Source organism: Solea solea, chromosome 8, assembly GCF_958295425.1.
Source record: "Solea solea chromosome 8, fSolSol10.1, whole genome shotgun sequence".
In the NCBI taxonomy this organism is placed as follows: Eukaryota; Metazoa; Chordata; class Actinopteri; order Pleuronectiformes; family Soleidae; genus Solea; species Solea solea.
Genome location: NC_081141.1, coordinates 18205786 through 18224863, shown reverse-complemented (window position 1 = coordinate 18224863; position 19078 = coordinate 18205786). Strand labels below are relative to the sequence as shown.

The 19078-nt window shown below is 40.9% G+C and overlaps 1 protein-coding gene across 3 annotated transcripts; it reads left to right on the top strand.

Annotated features, from left to right (window-relative positions):
* Nucleotide 1: 1 nt before the first annotated feature.
* Nucleotides 2-19057, top strand: mlxip (MLX interacting protein). 3 transcript variants are annotated; one of them, XM_058635649.1, is made up of 18 exons: nucleotides 2-556; nucleotides 4718-4824; nucleotides 5184-5269; nucleotides 5390-5479; nucleotides 5586-5627; nucleotides 5938-6178; nucleotides 6866-6955; nucleotides 7132-7223; nucleotides 8017-8094; nucleotides 8182-8605; nucleotides 8941-9047; nucleotides 9267-9378; nucleotides 9457-9590; nucleotides 13980-14087; nucleotides 14193-14320; nucleotides 14400-14523; nucleotides 15472-15601; nucleotides 16627-19057. In XM_058635649.1, exons 1-18 carry the CDS (start codon nucleotides 240-242, stop codon nucleotides 16731-16733), a joined length of 2517 nt encoding a protein of 838 aa, XP_058491632.1. In that variant the 5' UTR covers nucleotides 2-239; the 3' UTR covers nucleotides 16734-19057. The 3 variants fall into 3 exon arrangements, with proteins under 3 accessions (XP_058491632.1, XP_058491631.1, XP_058491629.1); XM_058635648.1 differs by having other exon boundaries at nucleotides 6007-6178; nucleotides 8017-8605; XM_058635646.1 differs by having other exon boundaries at nucleotides 8017-8605.
* The last annotated feature ends 21 nt before the right edge of the window (nucleotides 19058-19078 follow it).

Genomic DNA, 19078 nt, shown 5'->3' with positions numbered 1-19078 from the left:
ACTGAGGAACAGTCAGCTGGTAGCTGCGACTGTGAACTACGTCAACAACATGTTCACTTCAACTACGAAATATCAACGGCCAACTTTAAAATGAGTGCACTAGGGTGGGACTCCACGAAGCTGGCAGACTTTATGTAACGATCGACCGCGGCGGATTTCAAAACCCATGAACGGGAGGGCTTTATTGTCCTAGCCCGTTGGCTAACGTTAGCTATTTGTTTGGCGAGTGAGTTAACGACATGACAACTCGAGAGATGTCATCACGGCAAAAATACCGTCGCCCGCCGCCAAGTTTCAGACAGGACGATGACTCGGACTCGGAGGAGATTTTCCTGGGACTGAGGAGGCTGGACGGGCGGAAGCCTCAAATCATCCACAGTGGACACTTCATGGTGTCCACGCCACACTGCGAGCACCCGCCGAAGAAAGGCTACGACTTTGACACGGTCAACAAACAGACCTGTCAGACTTATCATTTCGGCAAAGCGAGCATGTCACAGTTCTCCATCGACGCGTCGCTCACCAAACTCTTTGAGTGCATGACTCTGGCCTACAGGTGAGTGATCATAACACACACACACCCAACAGGACCCTCTGCAAACAGCAGCACAATAACAGTCATTTCCACGGGAGCTTTTCACCCTCTGAGCTGTCCACACATCAATGAAGTTCCCCAAGGGGCACAAAATACAGTCACGAGTCTTCTCTGCATGTTACTTCCTGCTTGACCACCGACAATAAACTGGAGTCACGTGGTAAAAGAAGCGTTCAGACCCGTACCCAAAAATACAGTCAATCTAAAAAAAATTCTACATATAACAAAACAGTATTATGGCGAAATGTCATTGGCTCAAAGTGCTCTGAGGAAAATGTTTTGTTTGTTAACTCTTAAAAAATGTCAAATCATCATCATTTTGATCATGTTTACATGAAAAAGCAGTTGAGATGCAAAAATTGTATGTTTTACCAATTTTTAATCATATCCCAATTGCAATGTCGATCAAAAATAATCCTAATATGATTTTTTGACCATAACCTGCAGCTCTATAAAGGTAAGATAAAGTATCATACATGTAAATACTTTATAACGCATTATAATACATTTGTGATATAATAATCGTAATAACAAAGCATCTTCCAAAACTACAGAGCCCCGGAGGGGACATGGAAGGAAAGATAATGAAAGGTTAGGGGAAAAAATGTATACTTTTGCAAGATCTCACATGACCTTTGTGATTTAGGTCAGTGGACTTCTTCCACTTTAATTTAGTCCATGGAAACTGCAAGCAAACACAACTTTCTTTTTTTTCCTTTTTTAATACTGTCTTCAAATGAAGACATGAAATCATCCCTTGGCACTAAACACAGTGAACGATATCTAAAGAGACAAAGACTATTGATCTTTGTTGTTGTGTTGACTTATTATTTCCTTGTTGAATTTCCTCTGCATTAACTTCTCTTGACCCCAGTAATCCTCCTCCGTGAATCTCTCTATATGCTAATTCCCAAATGAAGAAGCGAGCAGAAAATACACAATCTTCTGCTCCGACCTCACAAAAAATATGACTTACCTTCCTTATGTCCCTTCCGGGGCTCTGTACAAATCAGAGTTGCAAGGTACTTCACAATAAAACTAATATTAGTATGTTAAATTAATTGAAGATGTAAAATCCAAAACCTGGTAATATAATATGTAAAAAATGTAATGCATCCTTTGAAGAGATACAAAAATCTATGCATAATCTCAAGTCAAACAAAGTGAAAGTGAAGTGGTGGAAAACAAGTGCCAAAAGAAACAGAGTTTTATGACATCTCTCTGCACTGTGTGTGAGAACCAATTCTTTTAGTCATTAATCAAATAATAATTTTGGAAAGAGGAAGAGAGGTTTGTCATCACATATTTTACTTCACTTTTATTTTATTTTACTCTGGTTACTCTCACATATTGATGACTAAATCTCCTGCTTCCTCTAGAAGTGTGGCTCTTTTGCAAATAATTATTATTTTAAAAGGTCCATCAATGTGTATTAGTCAGTCAGTTAGTTACATCACAATTAAGCATTACCAGCCTTCAGTATTTAATCAGCCTGAGCAGCAGCTGCAGCTGCATAACTGTAATTAGTGTGTAATTATTTAAAATAAAGAGAAGCACTGCTGATATTTTAGTAGAGATGGCATTGACATGACTAATCGATATAGAAGAATAAAATAATTGAATAATAGCACAACAACACAAAGAAAGAGAATGCAAGCATTCTGAGCACTGTCACTTTACTCATGCACATTTTGCACTGTGGTATACGGTTTGTTTCAATATTCAATATCTGTTTGTATTCTTTGTTGGCTGTCTCTGGTCTAAGTTGTTTTGTGTATTGTTCTGCAGCCTCTGTCACACTTTTGCTTAAGAAAAGTTCCCCTGTGGGGACAATAAGGTATATTTGATTTGATATGAAGCCAGTGTAATATCAAATTGAGTAAGCCCATGTTTTGATTTGGTGCTTATATAATTCAAATTTCATTTGATTTCATCTTCTGATATAGTAATTTTAACAAACTATGACAGGTCATTTGTATTCACAACCGTAGCAATGCATTGGCCATTTCTGCTTATGGCTATAGCATTGCTTAACTGTTGATGCAGAGCCAGTTGCTCAGAGGATTCCCTCTGAGTGCACAAATGGTATCAACTTGCACTCACTGGAATGACTATTAATAGACCAGGAAAGCACCACTACCGTTACTGTTGTGCTGGTGTCATTGATCCTAAAAGTAATAGTGGCTGGTTTTTCAATACAGTAGCTACGAACTACGAGAGAAGTTTCTCTTCTCTCACAGCTACTATTTAAAGGCTGATCTGCACAGAAAGTAAGCATGCAATTAAGGGAAAACTGTGGAAAAGCAGAGACAGGAAGAACAGACTGTGAAAAGGACAGAACAGCAAGCGTGGAAAGAGGGAAGCTGTGACCTAAACCCTTTGGATTCGTACCAGCAGTATTCTTTAAGAGATCGACTTTATGGTGTTTCACAACGTTATGAAGCGTTATGCTCGTTTGACCTTCCTGTTGTTTATATTCACTGATATGGAACTGACTGTCCAGTAAAGTCACGGTGCTGTTATCAATCATTTCACATTGTGTCTCACAGATTATACAAGTTCACACTGATGAATTTCCCTCATGTCCTGCTCTGTTGTTCAGGGTGTAATGGGGTTTTTACAGCAGTTGACATCCATCATGTTGCAAGACTGCCTTCTTCTGGATTTAATCATTCATTAATTCTTCTCTTCTTCTTAATATTAATAAACCCCAAAAAATTCAATCATGTCAACCCCCTTGGTTGCATTTACTGTGCAATTCTGGAGGCTTGACATTGACATTCCCTCTCATTTGCTTGGTGCGCTTAATATTATAATGGTCCAGTGCTGGTTAAAGTGACATAAGGGTAAAATAGCATTACCCAAACACAAAAACTGTGCTCTAATGTGCTCTGTTTTCTAATACTCTTCATGTCTTGATAGTTATCAATAAATAAAGTTGTCAATGGAAAAATCAGGTGTCTGTTGCCCTTGCTATATTGTAATACACATGACCAATAAGTTTGACTGGACTAAATAGATTTGATTCACTGGTGTACTCGTTACTCACCGACCTGCGTAACTGCATGGTTGCCTGTGTAGATTCTCACTCATCCAGGTCATAGTTATACAAAAGTAATTGTACGCTTCATCACATGTTTTACCTCTCATCCAAGAGGCTTCTTCAGTTTTTGTAGTATGCGATGAAACCCAGGAATGCAACCTCTGTGAAATGTGGGCAGTGCTCCAACCTGTAGATTGGAGGAATAACTCTTAGTGGAGCACATGGCTCGACACAGGACTCCAACTCCTCAGATCAGGACTCGGCTCAGAGAGGACAGATGGTTTGAGAGTGAAGGAAGCATCTATGTCAAAAACGAGAATTATCTCCCAACAGAGGAAGCAGTCCATGACACCATCCATCTCCTATGTACAATGCTGTTCTTTCATCTCATCTTAGGAGACTAAACGACTTGTCTAAATTAGCCGCAAGTGACCAACGGCATGCCATATGATCTCAAGTGACTTTAACACTCTATGACCATTATTAACCACCTGGAGCTCTGCAGCTACTGTAGTTTACTCTGAGTGACAATTTCTATCACACTTTGGAACAGCTCATAAACTTTCCTTAAGGCACACTAGAGTGAGCACTGCCCACATTTCTCAGAGTTTAAAATCCTGGTTTTCACGCAAACAAAAGATGCAATGGCCACCGTAGTTCCTTGAAGCACTTGGGAATGGGAAGGGGTGACAGGAGTCCTCCATTTGTAACTGTAATTTGTAACTAACCATTAGATATCACTAATTCTTAATAAAGGCTTTGAGTCATAATCAAGCTAGCCAGGCTGAATCCAGCTGGGTCAGCCAGCGATCTGTCATGCCTCCTGAAAGTGGGAGGGCACTACACCCTTTCTAAACCCATACTTATTCTCAAATGAAATTGAGATGCAGTCTGGTATTAGCCAGATTATAATCAAGTGTCACTGCTGACAAATAAATAATTGAATTGGGCAGAATGATGTCATAAGCTGTAACCAGAGGCCTGTTCTCCTGAGAGTCTGAGGAGTTAGGGTCTCACCCTGTTACCTACATTGTCACGCTCTCCATGCGCTTTCATTGTGATTTTTCTTGCCTTTTCAGCGGGAAGTTGGTTTCTCCCAAATGGAAGAACTTCAAAGGTCTGAAGCTGCTTTGGAGAGACAAGATCCGCCTAAACAATGCCATTTGGAGAGCTTGGTATATGCAGTGTAAGAGTTCAAAGTAACTTTTATGTAATATACACAGAATATACAGTAGATTTTATTGGTTTATAAAACAGACGCTACGATAGATTCAAATTAAATTGAAGACTCATCGAGCTGCAGCATGCATGAAGACACCCAAAACAGAATTATCATTTGTATGAAAGAGGGGATGGTGAGGGCTGTGTGTTCATTACTACTGCTGGTGTGGTATAGTACTGGTTTGGGTACATGCTATCAGCAGTGTTATTTAAGTTTGCAGGGCCTGCTATGGTTGTAGTTTGCACACTTGATGCACAGGGGTGAATGATTTAGGACTGGGAATTGTTCAACAGGAATTGACTGATGTTTTATTCTACCCCCAGATGTGGAGAAGAGGAAGAATCCTGTCTGTCACTTTGTGACTCCCCTTGATGGAAGTACAGACTTGGATGTCCATCGTCCTGCTGAGGTAAAGATGGGAAAAGAAATGACATCTTAGACATATGTTTCCCACTTCCCATCTTTCTTTATGCTGTGTTGATTATAGATGAATGTGCTTTGTTTTTCCCATCCTCCCTTTCTGTTGCAGAGCCTTGTCTCAGAGGGGAAATACTGGAAAAGACGAATTGAAATTGTAATAAGAGAATATCACAAATGGAGAACATACTTCAAGAAAAGGGTATAACATACCCCTGTTACAGTTGTTTATAATAATTTATAATAGGGTTTTTTGGGGGGGTGTTTGTGTAACGTAAATATGTACCTAATGTGGCTCTGTTTTATAGTTGCATAAGCACAAGGATGACGACCTCTCAAGCTTGCTTAAGGTATGCAAAATGACATCATGCTCACTCAGTTAAAGGGCTAGTGTCCACATGCGCATTAAGATCGGCATCTGTTCAACCAGCTGTTGATACTAATGTAATTAACCCACGCTAACCCAGTCACCTGCACATTTTTTAAATCACTTTTGAACAACAGGAAGCACCTTTGACTGTTTAACTGCTTACAACTAATTTACTTTGTAACTAACGGATACAATTTGTGTGCGTGTGTGTGTGGTTCTTGTGTGTGTGTGTGAATATATGTGTCTTTGCATATATATCTTTTTGGCGCTTGCATTTTAAAATCTCAAAGGGAAAAGAGGAGCAGATGTCGATGTTTGGGGAAGTCTCTCCAGACATGCTCCGTTTCTCCTTTTGTCAGGATGAAGAGACCTTTGCGCGGCGTGCACCTCGTAAGCATGCAGAGACACCTGCGCCCATGGAGCTGGAAAGCCTCTTCGACATGGATGTCCTGATGTCTGAGTTTTCAGACACGTTGTTCTCAACGTTGGCCTCGCACCAGCCGATTCCGTGGCCCAACCCAAGGGAGATTGGTGAGAAAATAATATGCCGTTTAATTCTCGTTTTCTTTTCAAGTCCTGATTTAAGGTCCTTGTCAAGTTCCTTGTAATAACCTGTAACTGACCATGAATAAGCCACTTATAAGACAGTAATAATAAGTTTATAAGCAATTTAAAATCCTAATTATTGTATAACTTAACCTCAAAAAAGGTGTTTATCAATATTAATACAACTTAATTATAGAGTTGATAAGTGGTTTATAGACCACATATCAGTTTTAATAGCCACAAGTCTTATTTTTGGAATGAACTGGTACACTGCCCAGCACTGATACTGTATGTAATATTTCTGACTTAATGTTAGATGAAAAAGAACAGAGTCCTTTGTCATCTGCCTATACTGCGTGTGCTATGAGGCTGCAGGTACTGCTGGTAAAGAAGTTCACAAAAGAGTATGTGACCTTTTTTGTGTGTAGCGTTGAGAGCTGAGAGGACACAGCACATCAAACATGGGCAATATGAAATAAATGCCACAGGTATAAATGATTGGGGTGATTTCTAATCTCCGATTAGTTTGACAAATGCCCAGATCAACACTGATCCATTACTTGAGATCGGGACATCCCTATATATTTATTTAGTTCAACAATATCTTGTGTGTCTGTCTACTGACATCTCTTCTACCTGCTCTTCCTCCATCTGTGTTTTTATCTTTCACAGCTCATGCAGGCAATGCAGACATGATCCAACCAGGACTGATTCCCCTACAGCCCAATCTAGACTTCATGGACTCGTTTGATCCACTGCAAGGTAGCAATAGACACTGCCCAGAGCTGCGGCAGTCCTTCACGCACACTAATAGTGCACACCTGACAGCAATCAAGCGCACATGTTCTAGTAACTTTGCTACAGCAGTTTGCTTATCCTAACACAGAAAGTAGTGTGATTTTACTAACCTCTAGCTAACATAGAGACTCTTGTTCCAGACTTATTTCACAGCCTCCGTCAGCCCGTCTTCCCCTCTGTTTCCCCCACTGCATCATCTACCCCTCTATCCAGCAGCAGTTCTCAGTCACAGGTAAACACCGAGCCATGGCACGGTCCCTAACACACACCACCATGATGAGAGTTTGGGCAAGGAGTGTGTGATTTTCCCTAGATTTCAAAATTGGGGTGCTGTTTTGGGTAAACTTGTGACGATCAACACCACACTGTCTGCCACCATTCTGTCTTAATGTAGTTACAGAAAAAACAAACCAATAATATTACTAAACTTAATTTACGGATCACCTCTCGTAGAGTCTTTGGAGAATGTACTCACAATCAAACATGTATTGAAACCTGTTAACCAAGATTGATTTTGAATTTTATTTTTCAATTCACTAGAAGCCAATGTAGATAGCTATAAGGCTCTTAAATTCTCTTTGGTCACTAGTTAAGCTTAATGTTTTACATAACATAGACAATGTAATAATGTTTTAAATAAGTTTTTACAGTACTACACCTTGTTAAACATTAAACCAGTGGTGTCTAACATTCTTCGGCTTCTGCTTTCTTTCAAAAAGACTAGCTCCGTCTGCAGCAGCAGCAGCAGCATCGACGGTACCATGCTGCTTATATACACACTGATGATCATCATTAATACCCGACTGATGTCATACTTCAATCCAAATCCTGATAATTGTTACTGTTAGTAGTTTGTGAAAGCGTGTGAATAGAACACTGGGGATTTGTATACTAGAAAATATCTTTAAAACAATGTATAGACATAGTCTATATATACACAGTACATAAAAATGTGTGTTTTGCATCTGCATTTGTTTGGTATATTTAAGTGTTTTACTCCCTCTTTCCTAATTATCCCTTACCAGGCCCAGTTAATGTCATCCATGCAGCTCACCACCAACCACATCTCCCCTCCCGGCCTCCTGCCGCTCCCCTCTCCCATGGTCAGTCAAACCAGTCAAACAGGTGGTGATGGAAGCGGCGATGCTAGTACCTATGCTCAAAACTACATGCCACTATTTCCTGGTCAGGTTGTGCCTGGCGATCGAACTGTTTCTGCTGTCTCTCAACAATTATCACATGATCATCTGGTGCAGTGCTTACCAGGTCAGGATATGGCCTCAGCAGCACCAATGGTGCCCCCACCTTTGGACACCACCTCTGTGCTAGATGAGACTGTAGCACCTTCAGTAATTACACACACCACCTCCTCTGTTGTTACACCCAGCAACACACCACCCACCATCTGCCACGGGTCAGAGTACGCTTCCATATCCACGCAACATCCGCCATCCCAACTCCAGCCGTTGGCTCCATTACCCACCACTCCTGCACAGCAACCTCAGTCTTTTGCCCTACCTCGCCCCTTTCAACCATCCACTGCCAACAAAACCCGCCCTGTGCAAAGGATTGCTCCTGCCAACACCCTCCCCGCTCCCCACCTCATCTTCACAGGTCTGTTATTGATGATCTCAAGATCAAGATATGGATTCTGCATTTTGAGATATTGTGCATTTTCTGGCTATAGAGCTCCAGACATCATGTGACTCAGCGTTGTTTTTACACTGCCATGGTGATAGGAAAAGCTTTAGCAAAAATGGACAGTGCCAGTGCCTGTTTTAAGTCACCAGAGTTCACTGCGCATTCCAAATTCCTTAAGATCAAGCAATATATTGCAGAAATTGAGCATCAAGATATTATATTTTTCTGATTACTCCTTTATGCCTATTCATGTATGAATAAGCACAAAGCTAACACTGTACTGTTTTACTGCCATTGTTCATCCTTAGCGCCATTCCCAGGTTCTGCCAAGGCTTTAATTGTTACGCCAACGCCTCTGAAAGCAGATGTCGTCCCTAACTCTGGAGTTGTCATTGCTTCGTCTCATCTAGGAGGGGTATGTTTACTTTTCATCTCTGTCCATAACATTCCCACCTTTGACACTGTGGTTCTTAAAATTAAGTAAGAAAATTATATAAATTTCAGTGTGTCATCTATAAATAGTAAATATTAAAGTAACTTTAAAACTGAGAAAAGAAAAAATAATGTTTAATATTGTTGTGCTTCTTTGTGTCATCTCTCACTTGTCTTTTTGTTTTCATTTCATGTACCTCAGGCTCCAGGTTTTCATGTTGTATCTCAGACGCAGACCTCTCCCCAACCGATTGTCCCCAAACAAAAGTCCTATTCTTCCAGCCGCAAAAACCAGAAAGCTTCCTCCAGTGCTGGTGAGAGTTCATGCCACCCCTGAAGTCATCCCGCCATCAAACCCACCACATCTTAAATGTGTCTTTGTTTGTTTTCAGATCACAACCAGCCAGGACCTGGTCCAGGGACATCGTGCTTGTTAGATCAAATTCCCAGTCCTCAGTCACTTATCAGCAGCAGCAGTAGCAGCAGCAACAGCAGCATAGCTCTGATAAAGAATGAACAAAATCAGGTTTGTTTCTTTACTTTTCTTATTTATTTATTTATTTATTTATTTATTATCAGTTTGCTTGTGTAATGGCTCTTCTTTTGTAAACAATATTATTAGAATGCTCTTAGAACTGCGTTCCATGATGCAGAAAATGTTTTATTTCTAGTTTTTAGGTCCAATTGTGTGTTTTCTCCATAAACAATACATTACAGAGACGTATATACTCCAAGTCCCTGTCCTGGCTTAGTCCTAAACGAAGCAGCACTGGTTGCTAATACGGAGGATTTAGTTTAGACGTGCGCCCTGTGTGCTCGAACATAGCAAAACGGAAAGTCCGGTAATATTACAATTATCCTGCAGGTTTATTTCCTTCATACTCATACAGCAGGAATAACTTTAGCTTATAATACAGGTAACAAAAACAACAAACCAAATTGCTCACTACATCAAATCACAAAGCACGAAGGCACATAGGCACAGTAGAAAAATTGTTTGCTTCCCAAATCAGCAACACCTGTGTTTGGTTTCCCTTGGTTAAATGTCATAACTTGGCTGACTCGAGGTCAACTGAGCCACACAGTTAATACAGCCCCCTAGTGGCACAGAGCAAAATTACATGAAAATAATACAAAATGAATATGGCTCATACACTCCAGCCCCTATTTGCGTCTGCCAGAGCAATTACACCAAATTGAAATGAGACATAAATACCAAAAAATAGCCCAAATAAATGGGAAACAATTACTCTTTAGCTCCATTAAGCAAGCATATTTTGGTTATGGGTCGTTCAATGATATTTGTCTTGGTCTTTAAACAAACCACACGTACCAGACCTCTCTTATCAGGGAAGGTTTTCATGACTCTTCCTAGCATCCATGTTCCACGTGGTGCTGTGGAGTCTGCAACCATGACCAGGTCTCCAGGAACAAAACTCCTCTTCTCCTGGTTTTTTATTTTTGACACTCCTGTAAAAGTAGTAAGTACTCACGGATCCACCTCTTCCAAAAGAGATCCGAGATGTACTGGGTTTGCTTCCACCTTCTCCTTGCGTAAACATCCCTTTTGTCGAACAGTCCTGGTGGGAGAACTGGTTTTCCTTTGAGGAGTAGCAGATGGTTTGGTGTCAACGCCTCAAGGTCGTTGGGGTCCTCTGACAGCCTTGTGATGGGGCGATCGTTGAGCATAGCTTCAGCCTCACAGAGCACGGTATGGAACCCTTCGTCATCCAAGGTTTGCTGACGGAACACAGAGCACAAAATCTTCCTGATCATCCGTGTCATGCGCTCCCAAGCGCCACCGTGATGGGACCCAGCTGGAGGGTTAACGCTCCACTGGATTCCCTTCGTGGACAAGGCTCTTTCAATGCTGTCATGATTCAAAGAGGCTAAGGCTTCTCGCAGCTCTCTTTCTGCACACACAAAGTTGGTGCCATTGTCAGATCTCAGGTGTGAGACAGATGAACCTACGCAATGCGTTAATGCATGAGTCTGTGTCAAGAGAATAACAGGAGAATTAACAGGTCAACATCAGCGTTTGTGTGGAATGTTTACATCCTCCAAATAAGGCCATTTTCTCAGCTCCCTTTCGCTGATTATGTTAGCTGTAGAGACAGGCATCTCTTTCTGTGTACACACTTTGGGAAGTGGATAGAAGCACTCATCAGAAAATCCTGAAATCTCCAGATTGTCAACAATGGAGCTTTCTACTGCATTATTATGGGCCAAGGTGCGGATACGAATCTTGAATTTGCGTCCTTCCACCTTCAACTTGTCAATGAGCTTCCTGGTGCATAAAATTCCTGTACTCCCTGGGTCCAGAAAAGCATAGGTTTCAATAACCTTGTTTCCATTCGAGCACTTCACCTTAACAGGCAAAATGGGAAGAATTCCATTGCAGTGGCCAGCCCCTGTAAGACCACAAGCTTTGACTGAAAGTTGTCTTTGATTGTAACTGAGGGGGTTGAGAACCTTGACTGACAGTTGGCTTTGGTTGCGATGCAAAATGAGTGGGTAAAGACGTTGAAACTTGTTTTTTCACCAAATTTGGCATGATAGTTGGCGTTACCAATGGTAAAGCATTGCTTTGCCGTGGTAGAGATGCATTACTTTGCGGTGGTAGAGATGCATTGCTTTGCGAGGGCAGAGTCACAGATATTGAGGCCTGTGGATTTAGAGAGGTGAGCAGGAGCTTAGATCTAGCCCCTTTCCTAAAGTAGGAAGCCATTCTATCAAATTGCCTTGAATGGATGCTGCTACCAACCTGTAGCACTGCTAGCTTAGCAGAAGTGGCAGCTATCTCAGTGTCCAGCTCAAGCTGCTCCCTCTTTCTCCTCAAGATGAGCTCCTGCTCCTCCAATGCATGTTTATCCTTTAATAAAGCAGCAGCTCGAGCCAAGAGCACAGCCTGTTCCGCCTCTGCCTTGCATCTGGCTTAAGAAGTGGAGGATCTGCTACTTGAGCTATGGTGCCTTGAGTGCACATTTGAAATGCTGTCTTGAGGTCGAATCTGACCCTCCTCCTCCTCCTCCTCCTCATCCTTTCCAACAGCAGCCCCATTTCCATTGTTGGCATCAACCTCCTTTCCATTTCTAGCATTAACATCTACAGTTTGAGGATCATCCCTTTCATGTTCCTTTGAAGTGTTGTCAACAACTGTGTGTGTTTCCATTGGTCTAATTTCATTTTCACTTTCGACAGTTTGAGTTAGCTCAGTTTGAGTTTCAGTTTGACCCGGCCCATCATCCTCATCGTGATCATCACCCACTTTCGTAGCTGGACAAGCTTTAGTGTCAGACAACCATTGATTTGTACCCACATTAAACTCATTGATATTCAACATTTTAGCTTGGTACCATATTTAGTTTATTTGCTTCATCAGCAGGCAATAAGCCCAATAAAGATGTATGTACCTGTTGTATTTTGTCACACAACTCATTGAACATGTTAAATTCATTTTCAACCTCATTTGCATGCTCTTTATCACCCATCAATTTAACAATAGATTCTTTTGCTTTCGACAGTTTACCAAAGTTAGGCTTTCTTTCCTTTTCTAAAGTGTATTTTTTTTCCCAACAAAGCTTTGGCTGTTAATTTAACCACACGTTTTTCAGTAACATATTTTACCCCTGCACCCACACCAAGCTCAGTCTCATGGCCAAGTTGGTCTTTTTCCTCTTCAGCCATAATGACCACGCAAAGTAAATTGGCTTATTAATCAATACGCCCGCAAATAGTTTGTGTTGTGCAACAACTCGTCTCAGCGAAACCCTGAAACCCAATGCATTGGGTTTACGCGAATGTGTACACACAAATTACCATGTTCATAATATCCATTCTTAATATCAGCGCTGATCAACATACCCCAATCGAACGTTGGCCGGCTTGATGAATGGTGTCCCGTTGTGAATTCCGCTAGCCCTGTAGCTCGCTCCGATACAGCTCCAATTAGCGATCGGCAACTCCAAACATTTGCCCACCTCACATCCGTGGTTTCCGAACGAACACGTAAATCCAAACAGATCCGCGTCCCCGTCGGAATCGAACCCCGGTCTTCCGCGTGACAGGCGGGGGATACTGTATTCCATATCGACTGTATTCCAAATGTACTGGCTAAGTCCTAAACGAAGCAGCACTGGTTGCTAATACGGAGGATTTAGTTTAGACGTGTATAAGTCTAAACTTATACTCGAACATAGCAAAACCTGCGAGATAAAACGCAAAGTCCGGTCATATTACCGGACTTTCCGTTTTATCTCGCAGGTTTATTTCCTTCATACTCATACAGCAGGAATAACTTTAACTTATAATACAGGTAACAAAAACAAGAAACCGAATTGCTCACTACATCAAATCACAAAGCACGAAGGCACATAGGCACAGTCAAAAAACTGTTTGCTTCCCAAATCAGCAACACCTGTGTTTGGTTTAATGGCATAACTTGAGCCACACAGTAAATACAGCCCTCTAGTGGCACGGAGCAAAATTACAATAATACAAAATGAATATGGCTCATACAGTCCCGCCTCTGACATCCGCCTGAGATCCCTTCTTCTCTGATCTGATGCTGTATACAATACAGCGGTTCCCCTATGAAAAGCAAAAAGCAATCAACTTTTAAATATAAAATGACTAATCGATTATTCAATAATCATGACCCATCCCAAACAGTAACAAACCCACAACTACAAAAGCCAGCTGTACAAAAACAGCCAATGCAAAATCTACTTCAATTACAACATCATAACACAATCAATGGATGAGATTAAAGACAGAACATACAGTAAGTGCAAATGTGACAATTATCACTACTACTACCAGAACTCTCTTTTTGTCCTTCTCTCTCTCCTTCTCTTGTGTTCAAGTCTGCTTTACTCTTTAAATAAAACTTATAACATATTTTCCCGTGTGACAGAGCTGGAGGACAACGCATATATCTGCTGAGCAAAAGAGACGATCAAACATAAACATCGGCTTTAAAACGCTCTGCAGTCTGGTTCCCACACTGAAGTCTCAGTCAAATGTAAACCAATGTTTTTTTTCTTCTTCAAACATGCAGAGTAAAATTCAGGACATCACTACTTTTGGTCTGTTTGTGCTCAACTAGACGTTTCGTTTTTGCATTTAGATCAGCAATGCAGTTACTTTGCAGAAGACAGTGGATCACATTGGGAAGCTCCAGCAGGAGCGGCAGCAGATGCAGGAGGAGGTCAGGAGGCTGCGGGAGGAGATCGAGGAGCTCAACACCTCCATTAAGTACGTACAAAACGTCATTTACTTAGTCACTCCTCTTGTAAAACATATAACCCTCACTTGTTTATGTTCCGTGTCACAGCTTTTGTCAGGAACAGCTGCCTGCGACAGGAGTGCCCGTAAAGCGGAATCACCTGAGCCACATGCAGGAGAAGTTTAATGAATATGTGAAGAGCCGAACTCTTCAGAACTGGAAGTTCTGGATCGTATCCTTCAGTGAAACAGCTTTCACACTGTTTGCTACCCATTTATTTATTTATAATACAGCCAACAATTTTCTTTTAACGTGAAAAGGCTTTTCTGTCTGAGAAGCAAGTTTGGATTGATCCTACATACGGTATCCTCATAACTACACTGAAGCATTTTGAAGTTGCCTTTAAGATGACCTGATGTGTTAGTAGTGCAGTCAATATAGTTCACTGTGAGAATTCTCACACTTTGTTTTAAAAGTTGAACTGATAACTTGGTTATCAACCACATTATCTAGAAAAATAAACAAACCGCAGGAGGAAATTCACAACATTTGTGTGGTTTCTGCCTACACAGTGAGATATACAGACAAGGAATCTAGCACCAGTCACTGGTGGTTCAGCAGCGATGCTTGTTGTTCAGGGCCTCCGACAGAAGTGTCATATGAGACATATTTCACAGACTGGGCAGTAAATGCATTATACCAAAAGACATTGCCAGTCTCTGTATCTTGAGTCATTATATGTTGAAACTTCTTTATGTCCCAAATAGCCATCAAAAAATAAAGTTGTTCTTAAAGGATCTCTGCAGCCCTCGCAAAAGTGTAAGAAAATGTCAATCATTTAATTTGGACCGAGGGGAATAATTTGCGACACTAACTGACCTGCTTAGGAAGTATCAGTTTTAAAGGTCAATAAAATATCTACATCTACAGCTGCCACATGCAACCAATAGATGTTGCTAAATGTTGCACCCTGTACCTTTTTAAAACAATCTAACTTGAACTATTGAACTACCAGTCTGAGTCAAACTTGAACTGTCAAGAAACTGTTCTATTTTACAGGCAGAGCGAAACCAGTTATCAAAGCATGAAAGGTCAAACAAAAGCTACATGCTGGAGTGGGGCAGAATTGAATCGGCGTCACTCTGCAGTCTAACTGATCCTTGACTAACACTCACTCCAGTTCAGCATCATTATCAAGCCTCTCTTCGAGTCTTTTAACGGGATGGTGTCAACTACGAGCAGAGCAGAGCTGTATCAGACCACGCTGGAATGGCTCGATCGTCACTGTTCACTTCCCGTGCTCAGACCGAGTAAGTGCACACACTCGCACACAAGCATAGAGACACACACGAGAGGCACTGTGACATGTAGGTCACCTCACGGACTTCATGACCTCAGTGGAAAGGATCAGCAGTCGTGGGTTATTTGCATCCCACATGTGGTGTAAGATTATCCGTTGTCTGTATCAGTTGCTCTGGATTTTCTACTACTTATTTGCCATTATATCTGTTTCCCTTGTCATTAAGCAACCACTACTTCAAGTAACTCTCCCACCTGATTACACTTTCCGTTAGTGTATGTCTCCCACTTCCTCCCCCACTTGGAGAAAATAATATGCACTTGTTTCTGACACTTGGCGGAGGTGATAGAGTCAAGTGACGTCAAAAGATTTTTATCAACTACTCTCACTTCTCCCAGCTGACTGGAGGCTGGGTCTGCATCTGTGGCTCTGATGTCTTATTTTAGTGTAGTGAGACTGTTGCCACGAAGGTTATTGATTTATATCTTTCAGCCTATTGTAGCTATTTCTTAGCTCAAGGATAGTGAGTGTGGTGTCTTTGCTGACTGAGTAAATATAGATTTTAACACAAAGAACCTTCATAATGAAGCTAAATATTTACATATATACGTATTCAAAATCTAGATTAGTATTTAATTGCTAAAAAGAGTATATGTTATCAATAAATTATCATTACTAGATTCAATATTGTGGATTATACAGAAGACAAGCTTTTTTTCAAAAACAAAAACATTGAAAAGGGTCACGGCATTATTGCAGGAATATGTTGTGTCCTGCGTCTTCTTTCGTTTCCAGTTGACATTCAAACATTCCGACAAACCCACCATACATGACCTCCCTAATACCACAAACATGACTGGAAATAATTCCCAATGTTTCATATTAGACGCCCTGCTCTGCTGGATGTATAAATGTGTGCTAACATTGTCACGATGTCGTCGGTGACTGCTGTCACTGCTTGTTACAGTATCAACAAGTGACCGAATCAGAATCATCAGTTTACAGTCATTTGATTTGTGATTTACTGTCTTTCAGTGGTGCTGAGTACCCTTCGTCAGCTGAGCACAACAACGTCCATTCTCAGTGATCCATCCCTGTTGCCAGAAGAAGCCATGCAGGCTGTTACACATGGAGATGTGTAGTAGGTGAGGTGACCTGAAGTCCACCGGAACCTTTTTATCAGCTGTCAAATAAAAAGTGGCACATCACTGCTTCACCTTAAAGCCACTGAGCAATGTCTTCCACAGGCCCACGCCGGCCATACATTTGTCATCCTGTACATTGTTCCGTAGGAGTGAGACACTCAACATGAGTTGTGCCTTTGACAACACTTTTATAATTTTATATTTGAATGACAGCAGCTATTGCTACCTTTACCTGTTTGAGGTGAAGGTCTTCTGAATACTTTGTTGGTGGATGGTACTCGTGGTTTGCCTTTTGAACATTAGTATGTTTTAAATTCGACTTTTGACTTTTACAGTGTGTTAAAGCGTCATTGTGTTAAAAAGGGAAATGTTGAGTCGTTCATTTTGTGTTCTCTCTCAGATGTATAGTAAGTGTTATAATATGGGGTTGTTGTTTTTTTAAGGAACAGTTGGTAGCATAGTTTGGGTTTGTGTCCCAGAAAAGCTTCACAAGATAATGCAAATCACCTGAAAACCTAGCGCAGTACATTGAATACTGCATCAGTGCCAGGAAGATGAGAGCTTTATTGTCATCTCTCTTTTACTCAGGTGATTGTTCTCTTGCCAGATAATGGCAATGGATGTCTGGTGGTCTCTCTATCCATGCTTCGCTTGTTCTGCCCATTTCAGGTGATTTAAACTGCAAATCACTGAGAAAGCAGTAACTTTGATTACATGGGTTTTTCACTGGGCATAGTGGAGCAATACTACAGCCCTCATAGGGAGCATACTTGATATATAGCAGTACAGCCTATAAATATACTATTTTCACATGTACAGTGTTACGAGAGCTTAACTGAATGCACAGTAGCTGTAGCTGTCGTCTTTTTTTTTTGTCGATCACTCAGGGTTGCGCTGGTGAGTGTCACTGTTTTCGTCCCAGTTCAGACCTGGTATTAACATTCGTCCTGAGCGCTCGTATTTGGGATGGCTCGATATCAATTTCTTGCTTTTTCATGTATGATACCATTACGATATCACAACCTATACAGTGACATATCGTGACACCAAATTCAGCAATTCACCAAGTATTGATTTTTTATTTTTAACTGATGTTTCCCACCCCTACCACTGACACAATATTGACACCGATTGCCATATGATTTATTTTTCTCAAATGGTTGATACTTTTTTTTTCGTCAGCGAGATGAAAGAAATACACTCGAGCTCCTCTCATCTCTGTTGCTTTCTGATGCAGGTAGCACACTTTTTAAAATGTAACTAAACCGTACTTGGCGTTGTAACTACATGCACAGAGGACAAACATTAATGCCAGGTCTGAACAGGTCCTTCCATTTAGCTTTCAACACACCCAGTCAGGGTGTTTCCTCAGCAGGAAAACCCTTTTGTCTAAGGATACTGGTCACCACACTAATTTCCGATGTTTTTTTTTCTACCAAACATGAGAGTAAAGGTTGAAATAAAGCCATAGCAAAGCATTGTTTACTCTCATCTGCTGTGTTACTGACAATGTATTTGACAAAGCACACTTAAAGAGTTTAAGAATAAGGCAGCATGGAAGTGAAAGCACTCACTCCTCAGGCTGAGGGAGATTTTGTTGTTTTTCCTTTACCTTCTGCAGAACAACTTAACTTTATTCTTGAGCCTCACGGTCGCAGAAGGCACCACTTCTAATTTGATGAATGAGCATTTAGATTTGTCTGCATTCTTTTATTGTGGAGACCAGCGTCTTATAATGGGATACATTTTGATTTATCGTAACATAAAAATAATTTGCCTTTTTGTCTGCCGTTTACTTCACAACTTCTAACGGTGGAGGCATTTATCCAAATTCAACACTTCAACAGCACAAACAGTGCAGTCTGATTATTGTGTTGCAAACTAAATGCTTCCAGCTCATTTTACCTGATATCTTTTTACTACTGTCAGAAAATAAGGTGCACCTCTGAATGCAGCTATGATGTCATGTTTGAAAATGATATGGTTTTTGATCATTACTCACTGTGCTGTATGACAAAAGCCCCAATGTTCTACTGCAGCTGGGCAATAGTGTGTGTTTGTTTTTTGTTTTTTTTATTGTTGTTTTTTTTTTTTAATCATCTGATGATTTTAAAATCTTACCGGGTTGGATTTCTCTTTTTTTGCTGTTGCTGTGAGATGTTTTTATTGCTAATTGGGGTTTCCCCAAATTTCTTAATATTTGTGAGTCAAAGTGAGTGAAAATATTTTCTTATGTGTCCCCTCCCCCATAGTTCCCGAACAACTTTTCAAAATGCCTTAAAAAAAAAACTGAGTCACAATAAAAGCGACAAAAAATATGACATATTTGACTCCTTGTTGTT